At 43.7% G+C, this 18,691-nt stretch overlaps 1 protein-coding gene across 2 annotated transcripts in view; it reads left to right on the top strand.

Annotated features, from left to right (window-relative positions):
- The first annotated feature begins 593 nt into the window (after positions 1-593).
- The window catches only part of FAM124A (family with sequence similarity 124 member A), a 56,034-nt gene continuing 37,936 nt past the window's right edge, over positions 594-18,691 (top strand). Inside the window, exon 1 of one of the 2 annotated variants that reach the window (XM_056329662.1) lies at positions 594-757. In XM_056329662.1, coding sequence (XP_056185637.1) covers positions 711-757 — 47 coding nt within the window. In that variant the 5' untranslated portion in view covers positions 594-710. Of the gene's footprint in view, positions 758-10,605; positions 10,733-18,691 lie in introns of those variants that run through there. The other variant, XM_056329661.1, reaches the window with a different exon arrangement.

Here is an 18,691-nt window from a genome sequence, read left to right as displayed (position 1 = left end):
TAATGCATATTCCGAAAATACTATGTAGATCCATAACATAGCCTGTAGTAACAGGCTGAAGTAAATAGTCCCAGAAATGTCAACATGCACACACACATAAGGGCATAAAGGATGTATATATTCAAAATGAAATTTAACCTTTTTACACAGTAGTGCCATTTGCTGAACAGATAAAAATAATGAAAAGCGTTGCCTTAGATTTAAGATTAACAGTGCATTTTCAGACAATAAACATAACTGTTTCACTGGTTTCATGCATTTCGATTTTGCCCAGAATCCGTATCTAAACCGTTGCAGGAAAGTCACACACTATTTCTTTGAGCATAAACAGCATTCCTCACTCGCAGAGAAGAACATGCTGATCAGCTTCCTTGAATAGCTACTTAAAGGGGAGATGATGAATTTATTCCCTGTTCTCTGTGGAGTGGCATTTTTTTACGCACTGACATGCTGTGATGAGCACTTTATGATGCATTGCTGACTGGCTCTAATACCACTTGATCCTTTATAAATTAAGAGGCAAGAGGCTGCAGCCTATCGTATAACTCCATTACTGGGATTTGGATTAAGAGTGCCTCGCACATGTTACTGTCTTTCCTTTAGCTGCTACACGTTAGGTGCCTTGAGAATAGCTTTTGGAAACCTTTTTCTCAAGTCATCCTTTTACCACCCATCTGGGCTCTGAAAGGATCTATTTGCCAGTGAGCTGCATGGGCCCAAGTCTGGGGGGAAATCCAGCAACCAGCAGAGAAAAAGAGTAAGTTTAGAAAGAATTTTTTTCTATTTCATTTCCATCTGCATTGCAAAACCTGATCTTCACTACTAGTGTAAATGCTTTTATTTGCATAATTATTTCGAGGTTCACCCTTTAAAGATTTTACCTGTTATACTATGGCAGTGACTGTTTTCCCAAGAGGTCTGTTACAGTGGGTATAACAGCAGGTACAGTAACAGTTAGGCCTTTTCCTTTCATCTTCGAGACTTGGTGGGGGTGGGTTTTTACAGTTTGTATACAGCTCGCTTGCTCCTGCATCCTTCTGGGGTGCAGGACTTCCTGCTGCAGTGCACCCCTGCCACCCAGAGTCATGCAGCCTCTGTATGCTCACCAGATTGGCCATGTGGAATTTTATGGAAGGAGTAAAATTAATGGGGAAGAAGGAAATGAGCATTTAGACCTTCTCCTCCTCCCCTCTGCCACAAGAGAGAAGCCAAACTGGTACCATTATTCCAGCTGTGGCCCAAGGGAAACAAGGCAGAGGGCCACTGGGACTAGGCAGGGCTGTGCGGGCTCAGGTCAAGTCCTGTAGCAGGATGGAGATAAAATACATTTCAGCCTTATTGTCATAAACAGGACCTTCTTCTTCCTTCAGGCAGAATATTTAAATCCAGCTGGGCTTCCCTGCACCTGTAAGCAGCTGGGCTCTGGTTCGTGCATCAAATACACTGGAGCTAAGAGGTGCAATGAGCAAATTTGATGGACATTCTCTCCTGATGTGTCTTCCATAGTGATTGATATTGTTACCTCTATTCTTCCAGACAGTCCTTTTCCCCCATCAAATCAAACCGACATATTCAGAAAGGCTACAACCACCCATCTGTGTACAGGATGATACCTATAAATCACTAGAAGCCACCTCCAGCCAGTAGCACTGCCAGCCACAGCGTGGAGGTCTTGGCAGATTGACCAAGAAGTTTTGCAACATCACAAAACTCTGAGTGAGGCATATCAGAGCTCAAGACAACAATCATTAGATGCTCTGTCACCTGCACAGTGCAGCTTTCCAGGGGGAATGAAATCAGAGTGTAACTGCTGCCAAGACAGCTCTCCTGTTTCGTTAAGGTTTTTTCCCCATCACTAGCTAGGTGATGATACTGGAATGCCACTAAAATGTGTAGCATTCACAAAATCAGGCACATATTCTCCTAGCCAAACTGTTACCGCAACCAGAGCTGGTCTAAGCATACCTACGCTCTGATCCACTTCAAATACTCTTAGGATCCCTGGCCTTCTTAATTATCAAATTTGCATCATGAGATAAATCAGGGAAGTACCATTAGAAGTTTGCCCTGTCCTTACGCTTTTCTGAAACATCTGCTTTTGGCTACTGGATGAGACAGATACAGGGCTAGATGGATCTTGGATACAACCTAGTACAACTATTCTTATAAATAGTTGTCTCCAATAAAAGAAGACTGCAGAGCAGCCAGGGAATCCAGGAGGCACTGCTGTTCGAAGGGAAGGCACTCACACGCTCCAGTGATGGGCAGCCATCCAAAATGCTAAGGTAGATGGGTGGTAATAAACTCCGGAGATAAGCAGATGGCTCCCAAGCTACAGAATGAGTTTACAACAACAAGTACTAATGGTCTTAAGCTATTTTATGAACTTCTTGCAAAATGCCAGAGCCGGCTATTACATGTCTGAGCTTCTTAAACATCAAAGCTATTTTTTTAAAGTTGATTTATACAAGCCAAAAGAGGTTATGTAATTTTCAGTTAAAACTTGCAGACCACAGAAACAGTATCCAAATTTTTTTCCTAACAATCCTTCCTGGCTAATGGATTTTCGGGCCAAGTTTCTGCCCTTCATCCTTTTATGTAGCCCAGCGATAGTTCTGCAACTTTTTCAGTGCAGTATGAGAACAGCAGCTGAAGTTACATTGCATCTGGGCTGCTGCAGCACTGTCCCCTGCCCTGGAGAAGCCATGCGCTGCCAGCCATGCTGTTCTGTCCCACCCTGTTGTCTTGCTGCTGCCATTTGTGCAAGCAGAAGGTGAGTCTCTCCAGGAAAATAATTTGGTTGGAGACAAACCACTTCTTTCTTTTGCTGGGCTGGTTTTCAGTCAGACCAGCTCTTTCAAATTCTCCAGGCAGTGTGGAGATGAGGACATGGACATGCACGGTCAGGGACAGGAGAGGAGGTCAGGGTTTGCAGCCTCACTTTAGCCGAGTGTTTGCTGCTAAGGAGCTCTGCTGCTAGCAAAAGAATGAGACACCTTGGTTCTGCAGGTCATCGGATGATGCAGTTTGCAGGTTTAGTTGAGACCTTTAATTTGATCCATAAGCTCTCAGAAAGGGCCACCCTGGTACAGATGGATCAACCAGAAAACTGACATGCTTTACATTCTTTCAGTGATTTGCCTGCTGTGAGAGGACATTAAAGAACTGCCCGGCCCATACGTTGGGGTACAGTGTTTCTCCTCCTTTGAAGTCCCAGTGATGTTCTTCCTGTGGTTCCTGTATAAGGCTCTGCTTTCATTCCTTGCCAGTTTTTAATAGAAGTGCACATTTATATCAAGTACGATTTCTCTCGCACCTGCCTCTCCCCATGCTGATACCAGCACTGATGCCTCTGAAGCAAAACACTCTTGACTCACAATTCACTGGCAGTCATTCCCTCCTAGCATTCTCAGCACAGGTAGAGACATCGTACATACAAGGTTGCTCCCAGCGTGACAGAAGGGATATTTTAACATTTGTCTCACCATATCAGTGAAAGGAGTAGTTGTAGCCTCAATCTAACGAGGGAGGGGGAAGGAAGGCTGTACAAAGCCACCGGACACAGGAGCCCCTACAGCGGCCAGAGTAAATGGGACTTTAACAACTCCCTCTACACCAGTAAATCTACTCTTGTTTACAGATCTCAGAAGTGGAAACAGAATCAAATATCTTCTAGCAAAAATTATTTAATTTTTATTTCTGTAATCTACTTCACTATGTTTACCATGGCTTAGATTATGCATAGAACAGGCATTCCTGCTGTTCGCTTGATAAAACAGTTGCTAAAATTCACAACTACTGGATGAAGAGGTTTAGTAAAACCATTTAAACCTAATAGGACTACCTGACTGTCAATCTTACGATTAAAAATTTATATCACAGGTAATTCAAAACTGGATTTTTTAAAATGTGGTAGAACAATTAAGAAATAGAATCTCCCTTGGAGATCCAACAGTGCTTTAAATGTAGCTGCTTTCCAGAGTAAAATGTTTTACTGTCACAACCAGCTGCAAAGGAGAAAAAAACCCCTGAAGACCATTTTCCCCTTCAGAAGAGTCTACATGTGAAAGCTGCTATAATATTTACTGCTGCTGCCACAGGGATTTAATCCTTCCTCTTTGAACGCCAGTGGGTACAGGACTGGTCCTTGAAAATAACGTTTCCTCTGCCTTGTAAAGCACACTATTTTATGAAAAACTTTATTTAATAGGAGTTGCCATGGTTACCAGCATAGGAGTGCTTTTGTGAATGCGATGATCGCTCACCGAGTATATGTGAATGGCTTAGGATGCTCACCAGAAGCCAGAACTGTCTCACTGACCTCGTAAAAGTGACACCAAGTCCATTGCCCACTTTCCCGGTAAACTTTTCACACACGTGGCACCACATGACACCTGCTGGCACTCTTTTAAACGTGACAACTGAAACATTTCCCCTGTGCTTTAATGGATGTGTTCCAATACACTCTTAACATTTCCATCAAGGGAGAAATCAAGCAAACACTTGAGCATCACCTAACACACATTCTGTCTCAAGCCTTGCCTCCCCAACTCAGCAAGTCCACAGAAGAAGATTACATTCTCCATCCATCAGCCAGCAGAGATCAGAGTAGCCTCTGGCCAAGCAGGCCAAGAGTACCTGGAAATACGTGCACATTTGTAGGTCTATATTCAGCCACTGAGACTTTGAAAGCACCTCTCCAGTCCCAGATGGAGGCCCAGGTGGCCTTGTTTGGCTTGTGCTCATGCACTCTCTCTTACAGGACACCAAAGGAGATGTGCAGTGTAATACCAGTCGCTGGTGACCAGAAAAAGGGGAATTCACCTGCATGACCTCTACATCTCTTCAAACATCTGTGGCACGTAGCCCTTGTACACCAGGCTTTCTACATTCAGGGCTGTCCAAACTGGTGCTAAGCTCTTCTAGGTTTCCTCACACCAGTGAGGGCTGGGTCAAGGTTTGGAGCAAAGGCTCATCTCTTATACATTACCTAGGATGTCAGTACTTATCAGTCCACTCAGAGCCTGGAGGCTGACGCATTATTGCTTGGCACAGAGCCACTGCCCCAAGGTCCAAGCCTGGATTGCTGATCCTGGCACCTACAGGCAGCAAAGCCACTGATTACATCCACTGAAAAGGTCTGGCTGAACAGGATCATTTGCAATGTGAGGGCAAGATTAATTCCTTAAAGTCCATGATAGTCATCTCGGCTTCCCCTGAAAAAGACTTTCCACTGCCCAACTTAGTCAGTCCTCCAACCAGATGCTTGCACAGAGGTGGGGTGCAGCTCTGCTCCCCCTTGTACTCCCATTGAGCTCTGGGCTTCAGGATGATACAGAAAGGGACTCCAAATACTCAGCTTTTTATGGCAGTTGTTACTGAGTGCTAGAAGTTTTCAATAAAAAATTTAATATACTAGAATTCAAGTAAAAAAAAGAGCAATTTGCTTATAAAATACATATTTGCTGCATTGTACCATGAACTTTTGTAGGAGTGTGCGTGCTAGGGTTTTCAAATGAAACTTAAAAGAGTGGGACCTGGGAACCAAAATCCCTTAAACTCCACTGAAAACCCTGGCCTCAGTGCTTTGAAGAAACAGCTTTTTATTGCATAGTTGTATTTTACCTCAAAATTATAGAATTTTAGAAGGTTGGGTGTCTGGCTTGAGACCTACCACAAATGAAACTGACCTCACTGTAACCCTTAAGAATCCCAACAACCCGACAGTCTATGTGAGAAACTGCCACAAATATTTTGGCAACATTTACCAGTCTGAAAGTCAGCCTTTTAGGGCTGACCTAGCATGAAGACTGAACCACATGCCAAGCCGTAACTTTCCACCTCCTTCCAAAACTGCAATTGCCTCCATTGTTTTTAAATCTGCAATCCAGTGTCTTAAGTCCAGTAGTGAATGTTAATAGTCTTGACCTGCAGAGTGCTAATTTCCACCGGGACCACTAAAGGAGAAAACCTTTTCTATAAATGCCAGATCCTGTAAACTGAGAAGTTCATCACTGCAACACCTAGACTGGGATGGAAAGTGCCAGGAATAGGATCCAGAACCCCTTATTAGGGGCGAGATTCTGCCTTTAAAGTCAGGTAGCAGAGAATGGAGACAGCACAATTATAGTCCATTTTGAAAAGTTTTAATTGGGAACGACAAATCCCATCCTTAAGCATCTTTGTCACTTCTTCATCTACACTACTGAACCCTCTGCTAAGCTAGGTTCTTGGTCTGTCTCTCAAAAACTAGGAGGACTCTAATTTACAGTATAATGCCAGAAGGAACTGCAGTGGCATCTGTCCCCTTTTCTTTGGGAATTGCACAGAAAAAGGGAGAGATCCAAAATGCTGCAAGGAAAGAACAGAATCAAGTGCTTTTTTTCCCCAGCAGAGCACCCTTATCACCAGAATTTCAGTTACATGAAAAGGGACACATTTTTCTCCTCTCTCTCTACCTGACAGTGAAGTTCTGCCACTGTATAGAAAGAAAGATAGGGGAGAAGCTAGAAATATCCCATAAGTGATACCGGAATCGGTAGGACAGTCACATGGAGCAATGAACAAAAGAGCCACTTCTTTTCACTCACTTCTCTTTGGGCTGCAAATCCAGACGCACGCTCTTCCGCTTGCGTTCCATCCTCCCGGCTGGTGCAGGAAAGATGATATCCCAGCAGGCAGAACTCTGGGGGCAGAAAAGAGATTGAAATTTGAATCCAGGTGTGGATTCATTAGGGAAATTGATGCTTTTGCTTCCTCTTCTGTTTTAGTACACGTATGATCTGATGTAGTTTATCTTTCAGCTTTCTACTCTGCCTTTCTTCAGCTCAAGGCTGCAGCTACCGCTCTCCTGCACCGTGTTCTCAGTTACTAGGACCATTATGTGAGGGATGAGGAGGAGGTTCTGCTGCCTGCATTTGCTTCTGTGAGGGCAGAGGTTGTAGCAGCTGGAGGCTGTAGTTAGGTGATGCCTCACTTTGCTGATACAAGCTAGAACAGTGAACCTTGTACAATCTGGACATACAGCACCAGGTACATTGAAAGTTTCCTTTGGAAGGTAGACACATTCTCTTTAGTCATTGTGTAGGATTTATCATGATAACAGATTTGAACAGAGCCATAAAAATTGGCTTTACATCCTCTTTTAAGTACCTTAAGTTCTAATTTAGATCTGGCCCTAGGCAACTAGAGGCAAGAGAAATTTCTGCAGAACTAGCATTAATTTCATGTCTTTGGTGTTTGGTTTTGACAAGAGTGCTTTACCTTTTTAGCATCTTTGAAGATGTCTCCTGATACTTTTGTATCTGAGTTTTTGTGACCACTCCTATTAAATGTTCTGTAATGAAAGGACTGAAATTTGAGGAAACTTAACCTAGGAATATTTTCACTATTATCCTCATCTTTAAACTGATATCACAGCCTCATAAGTACAAGAAAATAATTGAAACTTAACTTCTCTTTTCAATGAAACCTACAGAGGAGCCAATGTGAAGCACGGGTTACAGAGAAAACCTAAGTAAAGGCCAGGACTTAACACCTCATTCATTAAGATCTCTGAAATGCTTGGAATTTAATAAAGAGGAGTCTCCTTTCCACCATAATTATGTGAAAGACCATATTAAAACAGAGTTAAATGAGGCAAATAGATAAATAAGAGCCTAGAGTTTGTGGTAGCTTTACTTACTATCTTAATTATATATTTCCTTCAAATGTTTCTTTTTTCCCTCCCTCAGACAGATGGAATAAATTAATCTTAAATGCGGCATAAAATCTATTCCAGATCCTCTCATATGCCAGTGCTTAAACATAACTAACTAGAATAATAAAAGTCAGAGATGGAAAAGATCTATTAGCTGACCACCTAAAACTGTACGTACAGAAATGTATCAATTTAACTAAACCTATTTCTAAATAGTTAAGGAGGTTTGGTTACATCTTAAATCAGTTCAACAGTGGCTAGAGTCAATTTATTTCACTTTGAAATCACACTTAAAAGCAAATAGAAGTGACCTGCGTTTAAGCACAACTGCAGTAACTAAATAAATGCATGTGTGTAGACTAAGAATCAGAGAGACAGCAAGGTCTGGTAACACAGACTGCTGATACCTCCTCTGGGGGGCTCAGGGTCCTCCATGGCTGTGGCTGTCAATGGAGAATAAATATTTACCCAAAACAGAGGCCCAAGCTGGGAATAAGGACATACTGAATCATTGTCTCAGATTTGCCTCTCTCTAGCCTTGGGCAAATCTCTTAATGACACACCATGTCTGAAAGCACATTAATGCCTCTTACCTGAGGAAGACGATTCAAATATTAGCAGCAGAGAACCAGCTCATGCCACGGTTCCTTTCACAGCCAGGCTCAGCATTTTGGTTCCAGTCCTAAAAGAAATGGTATGCATTTCATTTTGTGAGTAAATGGTTTGGATGGCAGTTTACCAGTTACAAAGGATAGAAGAGTTTGTTTCTGTACGTTCTGAACTGCTGTGTAGGTGTCTGCATAGGACTGTTCCGTTCTATAGAGTACTTTTTATAGCATTTCATCTAAACTAGCTTTTAGTAATTTGCTGGGGGAAAGATGGAAGAAGGATTGGTATTAAAGGGGTTTATTCGATACCTAAAGCCTTAGATTTGTGAGAATGTCTATGTGAAATCTTCAACATAAACTGAAAAATCTGCTTTCAAAATGACACCCATGCAAACCTAGCTAGATATTCAAAACAGATTAAATACCAGCTTTCCTATCCAATGATTTTTTTTTCCCAATTCTTGATGAATAGTAAAGTCTGCAAATTTCTTCTGAAGATCATTGAAGACACACAGTGGACTGACCTGTGATGCTGAGCAGCTGCAGGACTGCATGCAAGCCCGGTGTCTTTCCATGGTAGAGCAGCAGGAATTCACTGGTTTCACAATAAGCATTTCTGTGTTTGGTGCCTGCTCGATGTTCCTACAGTATGCTAACGCCACCCTGACAGCTCCTCCCAAGGTGTTCTCTCCTTTCTTTTGATTTCACAGCAGTCCTGCCTACATCCAGCTTATTTTAGAGAACCAGAGCCATATACTATTGGAGACAACAGTGGCATGAGCTACACCCAGCATAAGCCTCTTAAACAACGTTAGATGTTACTATGAATTCGTGCTGCTATACACAGCTGTACTACTGTCTGGCAAGCATGGGTATCCTGAAATGAAGGACGTCAATGCCATGCAATGTAGACTACCTAAAAAAGTGTTGGTGGCAAGCTAAACCAGTTTAGCAGTTTTTATGCCAGTGTAAGATTGTCTTGTGCAGTATATTTTTATGGTTTTCTCTATTTTATGTCTCAAATGTTGAGATTTTCTCTATTTTTCTTCTTTCTTGTAAGGCACAGATAATGAAAGAAAATATTAAAAAAAACCAAACAAACAAACCACAACCTTTTTTTTTCACTTCTGATCACTTTCTACAAGTGGCCATCTCCTGCAGCTGGTAGAAACTTGGTGGATGGTAGAGATTTTTGAAGAGAAAATTCCAATTCATCAAAGATCACATTTGCCATAAAATATTAATGGAAGAGGTTCCCCAGTTCTGTGGTAGATTTATTTTTTTAAATTGTCCCACAGTACCTAGATTGTAGGGAACAGAGAACACATTGCAGTTTTGTGCCTGAACCAGATCCAGAAGAGACAGAGAGCTGGTCTGCCAGCTCAGAGGCACAAGCTAACAACATATCAGTGCTGCCCTCTCCTCTTGTAACCCACCACAGCCTGAATGACCAAGTGGATAAAGGAAAGACTGACTTTTATCTTTTATTTTTTAGCAAAGTGAGATCTCGGTTCAGACTTACGTGAGCGAATATCTGCATTTATGTAGGCAATGGAGAGGTGTTCACCTCCAAATCCAAACCAGTCAGACACGCCTGCCACGTGCAACGTACAGGAGCTAGCCCACAACTTTTCCCTGCACTCCCATCTTACTGAACACGACTGCCCCGCTACCAGTAGGTTTCCCTACATCAGCATTTCTTCACAGGCAGCATTCAAAATGCTCTTTTTGCATCACATCGGTTTTTGTCATCGTTACAGAAATTCTCAGGGGGCTGGGAAACCATACCCTACCCGCTTCTGTGTGCAGTTTCAAAATAATCGTGTTCGGTGTAATGAGCAAGTGCCAAGCAGCGCTAAGGGAGACCACAGGGCTGTAATAGCGGATACTCCAAAGCCAGGTGGAGAGTGAGGATGTCCCTCCAGCAGGCTCTCGTAACGTTCACTGGATATGGGGCACCGCACCTTCCAGCCCTTCTTCCTGCTGGAAACCCAAAAGTGATACACTGAAGGTGCTGAAGTAGTTTCTAAGACAGGAGCCCCCCACCACGGCGGCCCGCCGGCGAGCGCGGAGGAAAGGTGTCCCCTGCGGGCCGGGGGTAGCCGGAGGGGACCGGCGGCCCCTGCCCCTCCCAGCGGGCTGCCCCGGCGCGGGGCGGCGGGAGAGGGGAAGGGGGGCCCGGCGCCCGCCACGGTGGGGGGGGGGAGGCCGGGCGGGGGAGCGGCTCCGAGCCCCGGGCAGGCGGGCCGGGGCGGGCCGGGCGGCAGCCGCTGCCTGTCGCACACGGCGGAGCGGCAGCGGCAGAGGCAGGTCGCGGCAGCCGCCGCTCCCCCGCGGGAGGGCGGCCGTGGAGCCCCGCCGCCGCCATGGAGAAGCCGCCCGGCGGCGAGGACGACTGCGTGGACTCGGGAGCCGAGACGGGCGGGTGAGTGGCGGGGGGCCCTTACCGCCCCCCCGGGCCGCGCCGGCGCTGGGGGCGAAGCCGCCCCCGGGCCCCAGGGGCTGCACTTGTTGCCGGCGGCCGCCGCCGAGCGCGTCCCGGCAGCGGCGGGGCTGGGGCTGGGGCGGCTCCGTGCCCTGGGCAGAGCCTGCCTGCGGCTGCCGGCCCTGCACCCTGGGGAGCCCCCCGCTCGGCACCCCGCTCAGCGCCGGGTGCCCCTTCCCCCTCCCGCCGGGCTGGGGGCCCGGGCGGGCGCGAGCGGCGGCACCGCGCTCGGAGCGCCCCGCCGCCTTTACCTGCTCCTCCGGGCTGAGCGGGGGAAGGCTCCCCATCATCCTCCTCCGCCGTGCGGGGAGGAAGATACTAAGAGACCCTGGCCGGGGGCTGTAAGTTTGAGCTCCGAAGCACGTTGTGCTGCCTCAGCGGTGGGGCCCAGCGCGGGGCTGGACGGGCTGTAGACAACATTAGTCAGGGCTTGGTGCCGCATCATCCCTGTATCCCAGGATAACTTGTGTCCAGGATGGTCTGGAAGCATGCCCAGCTACCTGTACTGTCCCTGTGGCAGTGACACCGGTGGACAGCATCAGGCAGGTGGAGCTGGCTCCTTGGACTGTCAGAGAGCCACCCGCAAAAGCAGGTTAGATTTTTAGGCACCCTGAAATGGGTCGCTGTTGGCACGGTGCTGGCAGGGCTGACCTGGGAAGTGCCATAAAGTTTGCTAGTAGTTGTCCAGCTTGTGTCATACCAAAGTCAAGGAGAATGACTTTATTTTCTGACTTCATAACCCCACTGCGAGGCATGGACTGTGTTCATTAGTTGAATGGATGACTTCTCTTCAGATCGTGGAGCTGCAGGGATGATCCATGGGATCCCCCATTCAGCTCCCACCTTCAGCCCCTCTCTGCGGGAAAGAGAGTGAAGTGTTTTCCAGCCCAGCCTACACGTTGCTGCTGTGGCATCTTGTTGGGAACGACAGGGAGCCTTTGCTCCTTCTCTGGCTCCAGAAGGGCAAAAGGAGGTTGCCCACTCCTGTAAACACTCTTCTTTCCTAGGTCTTCATTCTCCTCCCTCCTGCTTTCCCAATTGTTTTCCTCCCAGCTCCTTGTCTGGTGTATCTCCTTTGGTCTCTAGTCTGACTGTGGCAAAATTGTAATGCTAATTCTTCTTTGCAAAGTGGTATCAGGGCCGCAGCACCAAAACTGAAGTAGCATTATTAGAAATTTTAAAAGAGATGGAAATGGAATATGGTAGTCTTTTTCATGCATCCAGATATTAATTAAAATTACTTTTTTTATCTCTTCTGTGGTCTGAGAAGTTAAGGACATTTTCCATCACTTTGTATTGTGGGCACACCTAACGATTAAAGTTTGAAAATATTTGATGTGACATGAGCTTGAAGGAAAAAAATCCAGGCCTCCTTTCCAGATATTGGGAAAACAGGGTTTTAGTCTTCTTTGGGGAACGTAGATAAAAGGAAAACAAAATAACCAGTGGATTCACGACCGGTTCAAAGCTCAAAAACTCCTTGTCAAGTCACTCTTAATTTGCTGTGTTTATCTAGAATAGAAAAAGGGGTTTCCTTGGGAGGGACACTTGGAAGGATTTGACCCCAACTGGTGACATTAGCCTTTGGACCTCAGTGACCAGCATGACAGCTGCCTGTGTCCAGTGTCAATGAGGTGCCAAAGCTGATGATTTTATGAAGCATCCCTGTCCCAGACTTGACACTGGAGAGCGTAGGTTAGTGGGAGAGTCTATCTGAGGAATCTGAACAATGACATATGGCAATTAATAACTACAGTGCTTTGCACCGAAGTTTATTTTGAAAAGCAATGGGTCTCTGCATTTCAATTATTATTTTTAGTTCTGTTTAGCAGCTATTTTAGTCTGATAAACACGTTGCGTATGTCTCTTTCACAATGTTTATATTTCAGCTTTCTCACCAAACCAACTGTTCACAGCACTTGCTTTTCCCTCTTACAAGAAGATCTGCTTTTTGCTTTGTCTTGTAGTCTCATCATAGCTAAACTGAGCTGTTTTCTCGATTCTCCGATTACTCAACAGTAAATAAAGAAGAAAAAAAAAGTAACTGTTTTGAAGTTCAACTGTCATCCTCTGAAAGCATGGAGACAACTCTAAGAGTAATTCAGTTACAGTTTTACACCAAGTGGTTCCTTTTCTGTTACACAGGGAGCAATAGTGGATAGTGACTGTGGTAAATCCAAGCGCTGCAAGCCTTTGACATCTTGATGATCATATGTAATGATGTGTGAGCTCTTATATGGAGCCTGTACCGCTGAAGCTGCTTATAGCAGCTACCTAATCAAATACATACAGTACTCGATGGGGCATATGTTCCTTAAGGTTTTGCTGCAGCTTCCAGCTACAAAAGCAGGCAAAATTCTGTGCTACAGGCAAGATCAGTTACAGTTTGAAGACTTAATTTTCCTAATCTGTTGGAAAATATGTTACTCTCTCTGTATTTGCCTCAGTAAATAGGGTTGGCAAAGAGGCTGCTAAACAAAAACAGTGTATTTCAAGCTCCTGAATCCAATCAGAATGGATTGAGCTGGTGTTGTCAAGTTCCTAAATAAAGGGAGCAGAACATATAAGCCAATTAATTTATACTATTTATTAATGAGATTTGAAATAGTTTGACCATCCTTGGTCTGAGAGACTTTCCCTGTACAAATTGTATCTTCTCAGGAAACGTATTTTTGGGCTTATCAGTAAATAAAAAACTTATTTCATCTGCTGCTGAAACCTTTTAGCCCAGAAGTATGGGAGACAGAGAGCTTTCTCTGGTAATAATTTTAGTAGTGGATTTGTGCTATAAAACCTGAGATTTTAGGAAGAAGAAAATGATCTTTCTTTGGTCTTTGATAAGAAAGCAAACAGAGGGAAAAACAAGAGGTGGAAAGATATTGAAGGGAGGACAAATAGGTATGTTTAAAGAACTGTAGACAAATTGTAAAGAAAGCAAAAAAATACAGAATTTAATACTAAGTTACTTAAAATGAGTTGTAGAAATGTTCATTTTCAAGTTTTATTGGTTTTACAAGCCATGCAAATGCTTGCTATTTCACTATCCTTACTCTGAATAGCAAAGCAAAGATTTTTGGGGCTAAAACACCCAAAAAGACAAACTAAGACAATTTTAGAAGTTTTTAGGCATTTAATTTTTAAGCAATGAGACAGATTATTGCTGCCACTGATGTTAAGGGCAAAGCATCAGCTGAATTCATTGTATTCAGGACTGATATCCCAAGTGACGCATGACAAATGTGGAAAACAGGTAGTTTCTCAGACCTAAAGTCTTGAATTTTTTATTCCTAAACTTTTTTTTGATCATTGTAGCTGTGTTCAAGGATTACTGCTATGCTGTCTCCTATCTATCAAGCATATATGCCTTAACTGAGCATAACACTTCAGTGAGACAGCTGGCATTAGTGAATATTTCAATATATGTGACAACTCCCAGCAGAACTTCACTTGTTCCCTTAGACAGCTGTAAGAGCCCACGTCTTCAAGGGTTCACACCTTCATCGTTAGCTTACTAATAGCACCAAAGTTTGCCTAAACCCTTAGTTTTCTCCTTCCTCACTTAAAAGTCATGTAAAGTTTTGAAGAGTTATAACTTTTAACTTCAATTATTTGAATTTGCAAATTTTCCACTTATATATTTCAAATAATTTATTAGTATTTTAAGAGAAAGTGGGGAGACATTATCAAACTACAAGGGGTTTTTTTTCCATATAAGTTTAAAATCTAAATATTGATGATGTAAACTGAATTAATTAGTAGTTAACTGCTGAGTGTTTGATGAATTTTAGGTAGAAGGAAAATTATAGTGTTTCTTTGGTAGCAGGCAACTGTGAAGGAACAGTTCAACGATATATAGAGAAATCCATTGTAAAACAGAAAAAGAAAAGATATTTGAAGCTTAGGACACTGTACCATACAGCAGCTATTTTTACCGTACTTTTAGAAAAATCCATTACTGTCTTGTTTGTTATTATTCAGGGGGGTTGTTTCCCCCTTTACATTTTCTCTGGTGATGCTGTCCCTCAAATTAATTTTTCAGAAGTTATGTTAATTTTTTGACTGTGCTATACTTGTTTGTTGGTTTTCCTTGTGGCTCTCACTAGCTGCATGTGTGATCCTGGCCAAAACACAAATTATTTGAGCCTCTGTTAAGTAATCTGTTAAGCAGATAAAACCCCCCTTTCTCTACTTGCTGCAGTTCTGTAAAATGTGTGAGATTCCTAAGCAGAAAATACAGTTGTTAACAAGAGACAAGGCAGCCCATAAAAAAGACGGTGTACCCCACTTAAAGGTAAAAGTTTTAGGAATATCATAATTCATGTGTGTCCTCGGTCGGATGGGTTGCCTAAATTATCGAATGAATAGCTAAATGGTTTGTTGTGGTGAGAAGTTGCTTTCATGTCACACGTTTCTGGCTTAAAGGGATTCAACACTTATGACTGTGTCATTTGTATGGTTGTTCTTCAATATGACATGTCAGCCTCTTGTCACATATTTCATCGATCTATGAGAAACTCTCAGAAATACATATCACTCACTGCTGCTGAAACCTATTTTAAGGCCTATTTTTACCTTGGGGGTTCTTTTTTTTTTTTTTTTTTCTGGGACTTTCACTTCCTATATATCCATCATTCCAGATGTGTCAAGGTAGAGAGCTTGTCTCTAATTTGACATTCAGATAACATAAAGTTGAGCTATTTGTCACCAACTGGGGTTGAGGCACCATTTGTAACCAGATTTACTTGGTGTTTGTTGTTGAACTTCAGGGTTTGGTGGAACTTCAGGGTAGGCAGGCCTGCCGGCACATGGCACTGGGACTAGGCACTGAAAGCAAGATTGAAACATTCCAGTGGCCAGGAGGTCTGTGCTGACACCTGTGACAACTAGGTCCCAGCAGGCAGTGAGGGTCACCTCAGCTAACTGTGTGAAGGTTAGACGTTTGGTATAAATTAGCTTCTCCTGTTGTTAGTTGAGAGCGCCATGCCCTCAGGAGGGTGATTAACTCGCTGGCTTTGGATGGGTAGGTACATGCCACCTGAGTCCTGATGCATCCCTCCGGGGAGTGCTTTGAGAGTGAGTAGTGAGCGGGATGTGCAGGCAGGTGTGCTCACTACAGCCCTGTGGTCCTGCTTCAACAGGTGCTTTTTGGAAGATTACAAACAACCTTTCATCCTTATACAAGAATGATGATGGTGATATCTCTCCCATGGGGCCTCAAACACTACTGTTGGCAATAAGGTCCTGAGTGTAGTAGTTATCAAGGTGCGTGATGGGGATCCATCATCTGACTCCATTGCTCCACTAGAAATCCAGAGCAAGGCATTTTGAGACAAGTGGCACTGAGTTATTCCGCTGCAGCCATCTTGACTACACAAATAGAAGTACCGTGAAGGTAATGGATTTGCATTAGACTGATATTAGTGAAACAGACTGTAACCTGACTCACGGGGTCTGGTGAGAAGAAACCCAGGAAAGAGCTACAAAGCTAAATCTTCTGACTCGCCCATTGTGCTTACGCTGCTATAAAATCCTTCTGTGTGCCCTGTGGAGTGCTTTCTAGGGGAGAGAAGGCAAAGAAGCTGTTAAATACAGTTCTTAATACAAAACAATGAAATCTGAAACAACACTGGGTAGAGAAGGCAGGGGAAAAGTGAATCCAGCAGGTGCCATTCTGGCAGTCTTACACAACAGAAGGATGCAGACAGCAGAAGAGCTAGTAAACTTTACACGATTTTATTTTTTGGGGTGGGGGCAGGGTCCTGGCAATGGAGACCTTGGGCATATCGTGGTGTAGTATTGTGTTAGACTAACTTGAGAGATGTGTGTTCATTTTACACAGCAGACTGCCTTGTGGAGGTGCTGTCTGGCTCAGAAACCCTAGTTACAGCCATGCCAGTGCATTAAACAGCATATGGGGGTGTCCCTGAGCACTGTTGTCCATATTGTTGAATACTTAAATGGCTGATGGCATCAGTTTGGGTGGGGCCATCTAGCTCTTTGCCATGTGGTTCTTGGGTGTGTTTTACCGTGGGCCAGGGGACTTGTTTTACCACATTACTGTGGCCCAGGGACCGTTCCCAGTAGACCACTTGCCAGCGTGTTTTGGAATGCAAGATGTTTTAATGGTACAGGTGCAGACTGTTTCATGGCAGTTGGCCTTGCTCCCAGACAGTTCTCTTTAGCGTATTTGTTTATTACTGTAGAAATCACTGCTGTAGCTATGTTATCGTGATGCTGTGCCATGGCTGATCAGCGTGCCAAAGTAACCCAAGCACAGTGCGACGCTGGTGTAGCTACATTGGTTGTGTGATTCAGAGATGTAACGTAGCTTACCCAAAGAAACAGGTTTAGTGTCCTTACATACTGTATTCAGTAACTGCAAGTCGCACTAGCAGCTACTTACTGGTATTCCGTGGGCTATTTCCCTGTCCTGGGTATTTTGAGGCTCTGCATTACCCATCAGCAATGAGTATAGCGCATGCTGATCTCAGAGGATTGCTCAGGATCTTTTGTGCTTCTGATGGTCTTATGATGTCTGGTAACACACCGTCTTGATTCTTCAACAGTGCTAATGGGAATCGAGGTCCCACATTTATCTCAAGCTTCTACATTCCTATTTTAATGTCTCTTGACATCTTCACAGCTTCTCTTTGCTGGTGGGCTGACCATTGAGCACAAATTCTTTGCAGACTGGTGTGCCTTTTGACTGAGCAATGAGCCTTCCTTTTCAGTACCTCCAACTGCTTCAGTACCCTTTTTGATCATTTTTTTCTTCATTATGTGCCTATAAAGGGAACAGTCCTCCATTTGTTCAGTTTCTGTCCTGAATGTCTCTTTCCTTTTATCTATAATATAATATCTATCAGAGGAAATAGCTTGCTGCAAGACCATGTAATTGGTCTGGAAACTCTAAGCCCCAGTATGGCCTCAGTCTGTCACCATTAAAGCCCATGAGTGCTTTACTCTTGAGTTATCCTAATGGGGAAAACCTCTTCCAAGGGAACTGATAACAGCTGATACTCGGGGATGTTGAAAACAGGGATGGAAAGCATGGGAAGGAATAAAGTTGCTTGATGTCCAGAGAATCTACAGGAGATGTTTATTTCGGTACTTATTTTTTCTAATGCATGATCTTGTCAAAGGGAATATTCGTTGTATATACTAGTCTAAAAAGCTTAGAAGACTTACAGAAACTTCAGAATTTAGTATCCTAAATAGCTGACTACAAGGAAAAAAATATATATTTTATAAACCACTTACCAGAGTGTGTCATGAATCTGAATCTTTTGCGCTAATGTTTTGAAAATGTTAAGGATTTTCCTAACACTGTTGTTTTTGTTCTTAAGGACTAGATTCAAGACAAAGAAATTCTAAGAAAGAAAGTAGTCAGAGGGAGGACAAAAGGTGTTTTAGGTTGGCCCTCAGAGCACGTAGAGAGACTCATATTCATCCCATTTAGTTTGAGGCATGTAGCCGAGAGTCCTGCATTAGGAATGTGGTTTCTGTAGGCTGCATCTCTAGACAACAGCTAGAGAGAGGCCCACTTCAGACCTCAGGGTTTTTTTTCATTATAGAGGGAGCTTAGGGAGGGTACAGTCCTCAATTCGGCATCTGAGGTTGACATAAGCCTTTGAGTTTAATTATCCTTTTTTTAATTCTGTGTATGCCAGTTGTGCAACAAACATGAATTAAATATTAGCTTGAACCATATTAGAATTACAAAAAAAACCCCAATACAATTCTAAAGCCTATTAAAATGTGTCTGTGCAATTAGTCTCCAAGCACTCTGTCGTCTCCTCCTTTCTCACTCCCTATCTTTTTATTTTTCCTCTTGTCTCATTTTTCATGTCCTGCCTGTACATAGACTGCCACTTCCTCAGTTCAGGACTCATTAATTCT

This window comes from Falco biarmicus, chromosome 2, assembly GCF_023638135.1.
Source record: "Falco biarmicus isolate bFalBia1 chromosome 2, bFalBia1.pri, whole genome shotgun sequence".
Taxonomy (NCBI): domain Eukaryota; kingdom Metazoa; phylum Chordata; class Aves; order Falconiformes; family Falconidae; genus Falco; species Falco biarmicus.
Note: the sequence above shows the minus strand (reverse complement) of the source record. Positions and strands in the feature narration are given on the sequence as shown.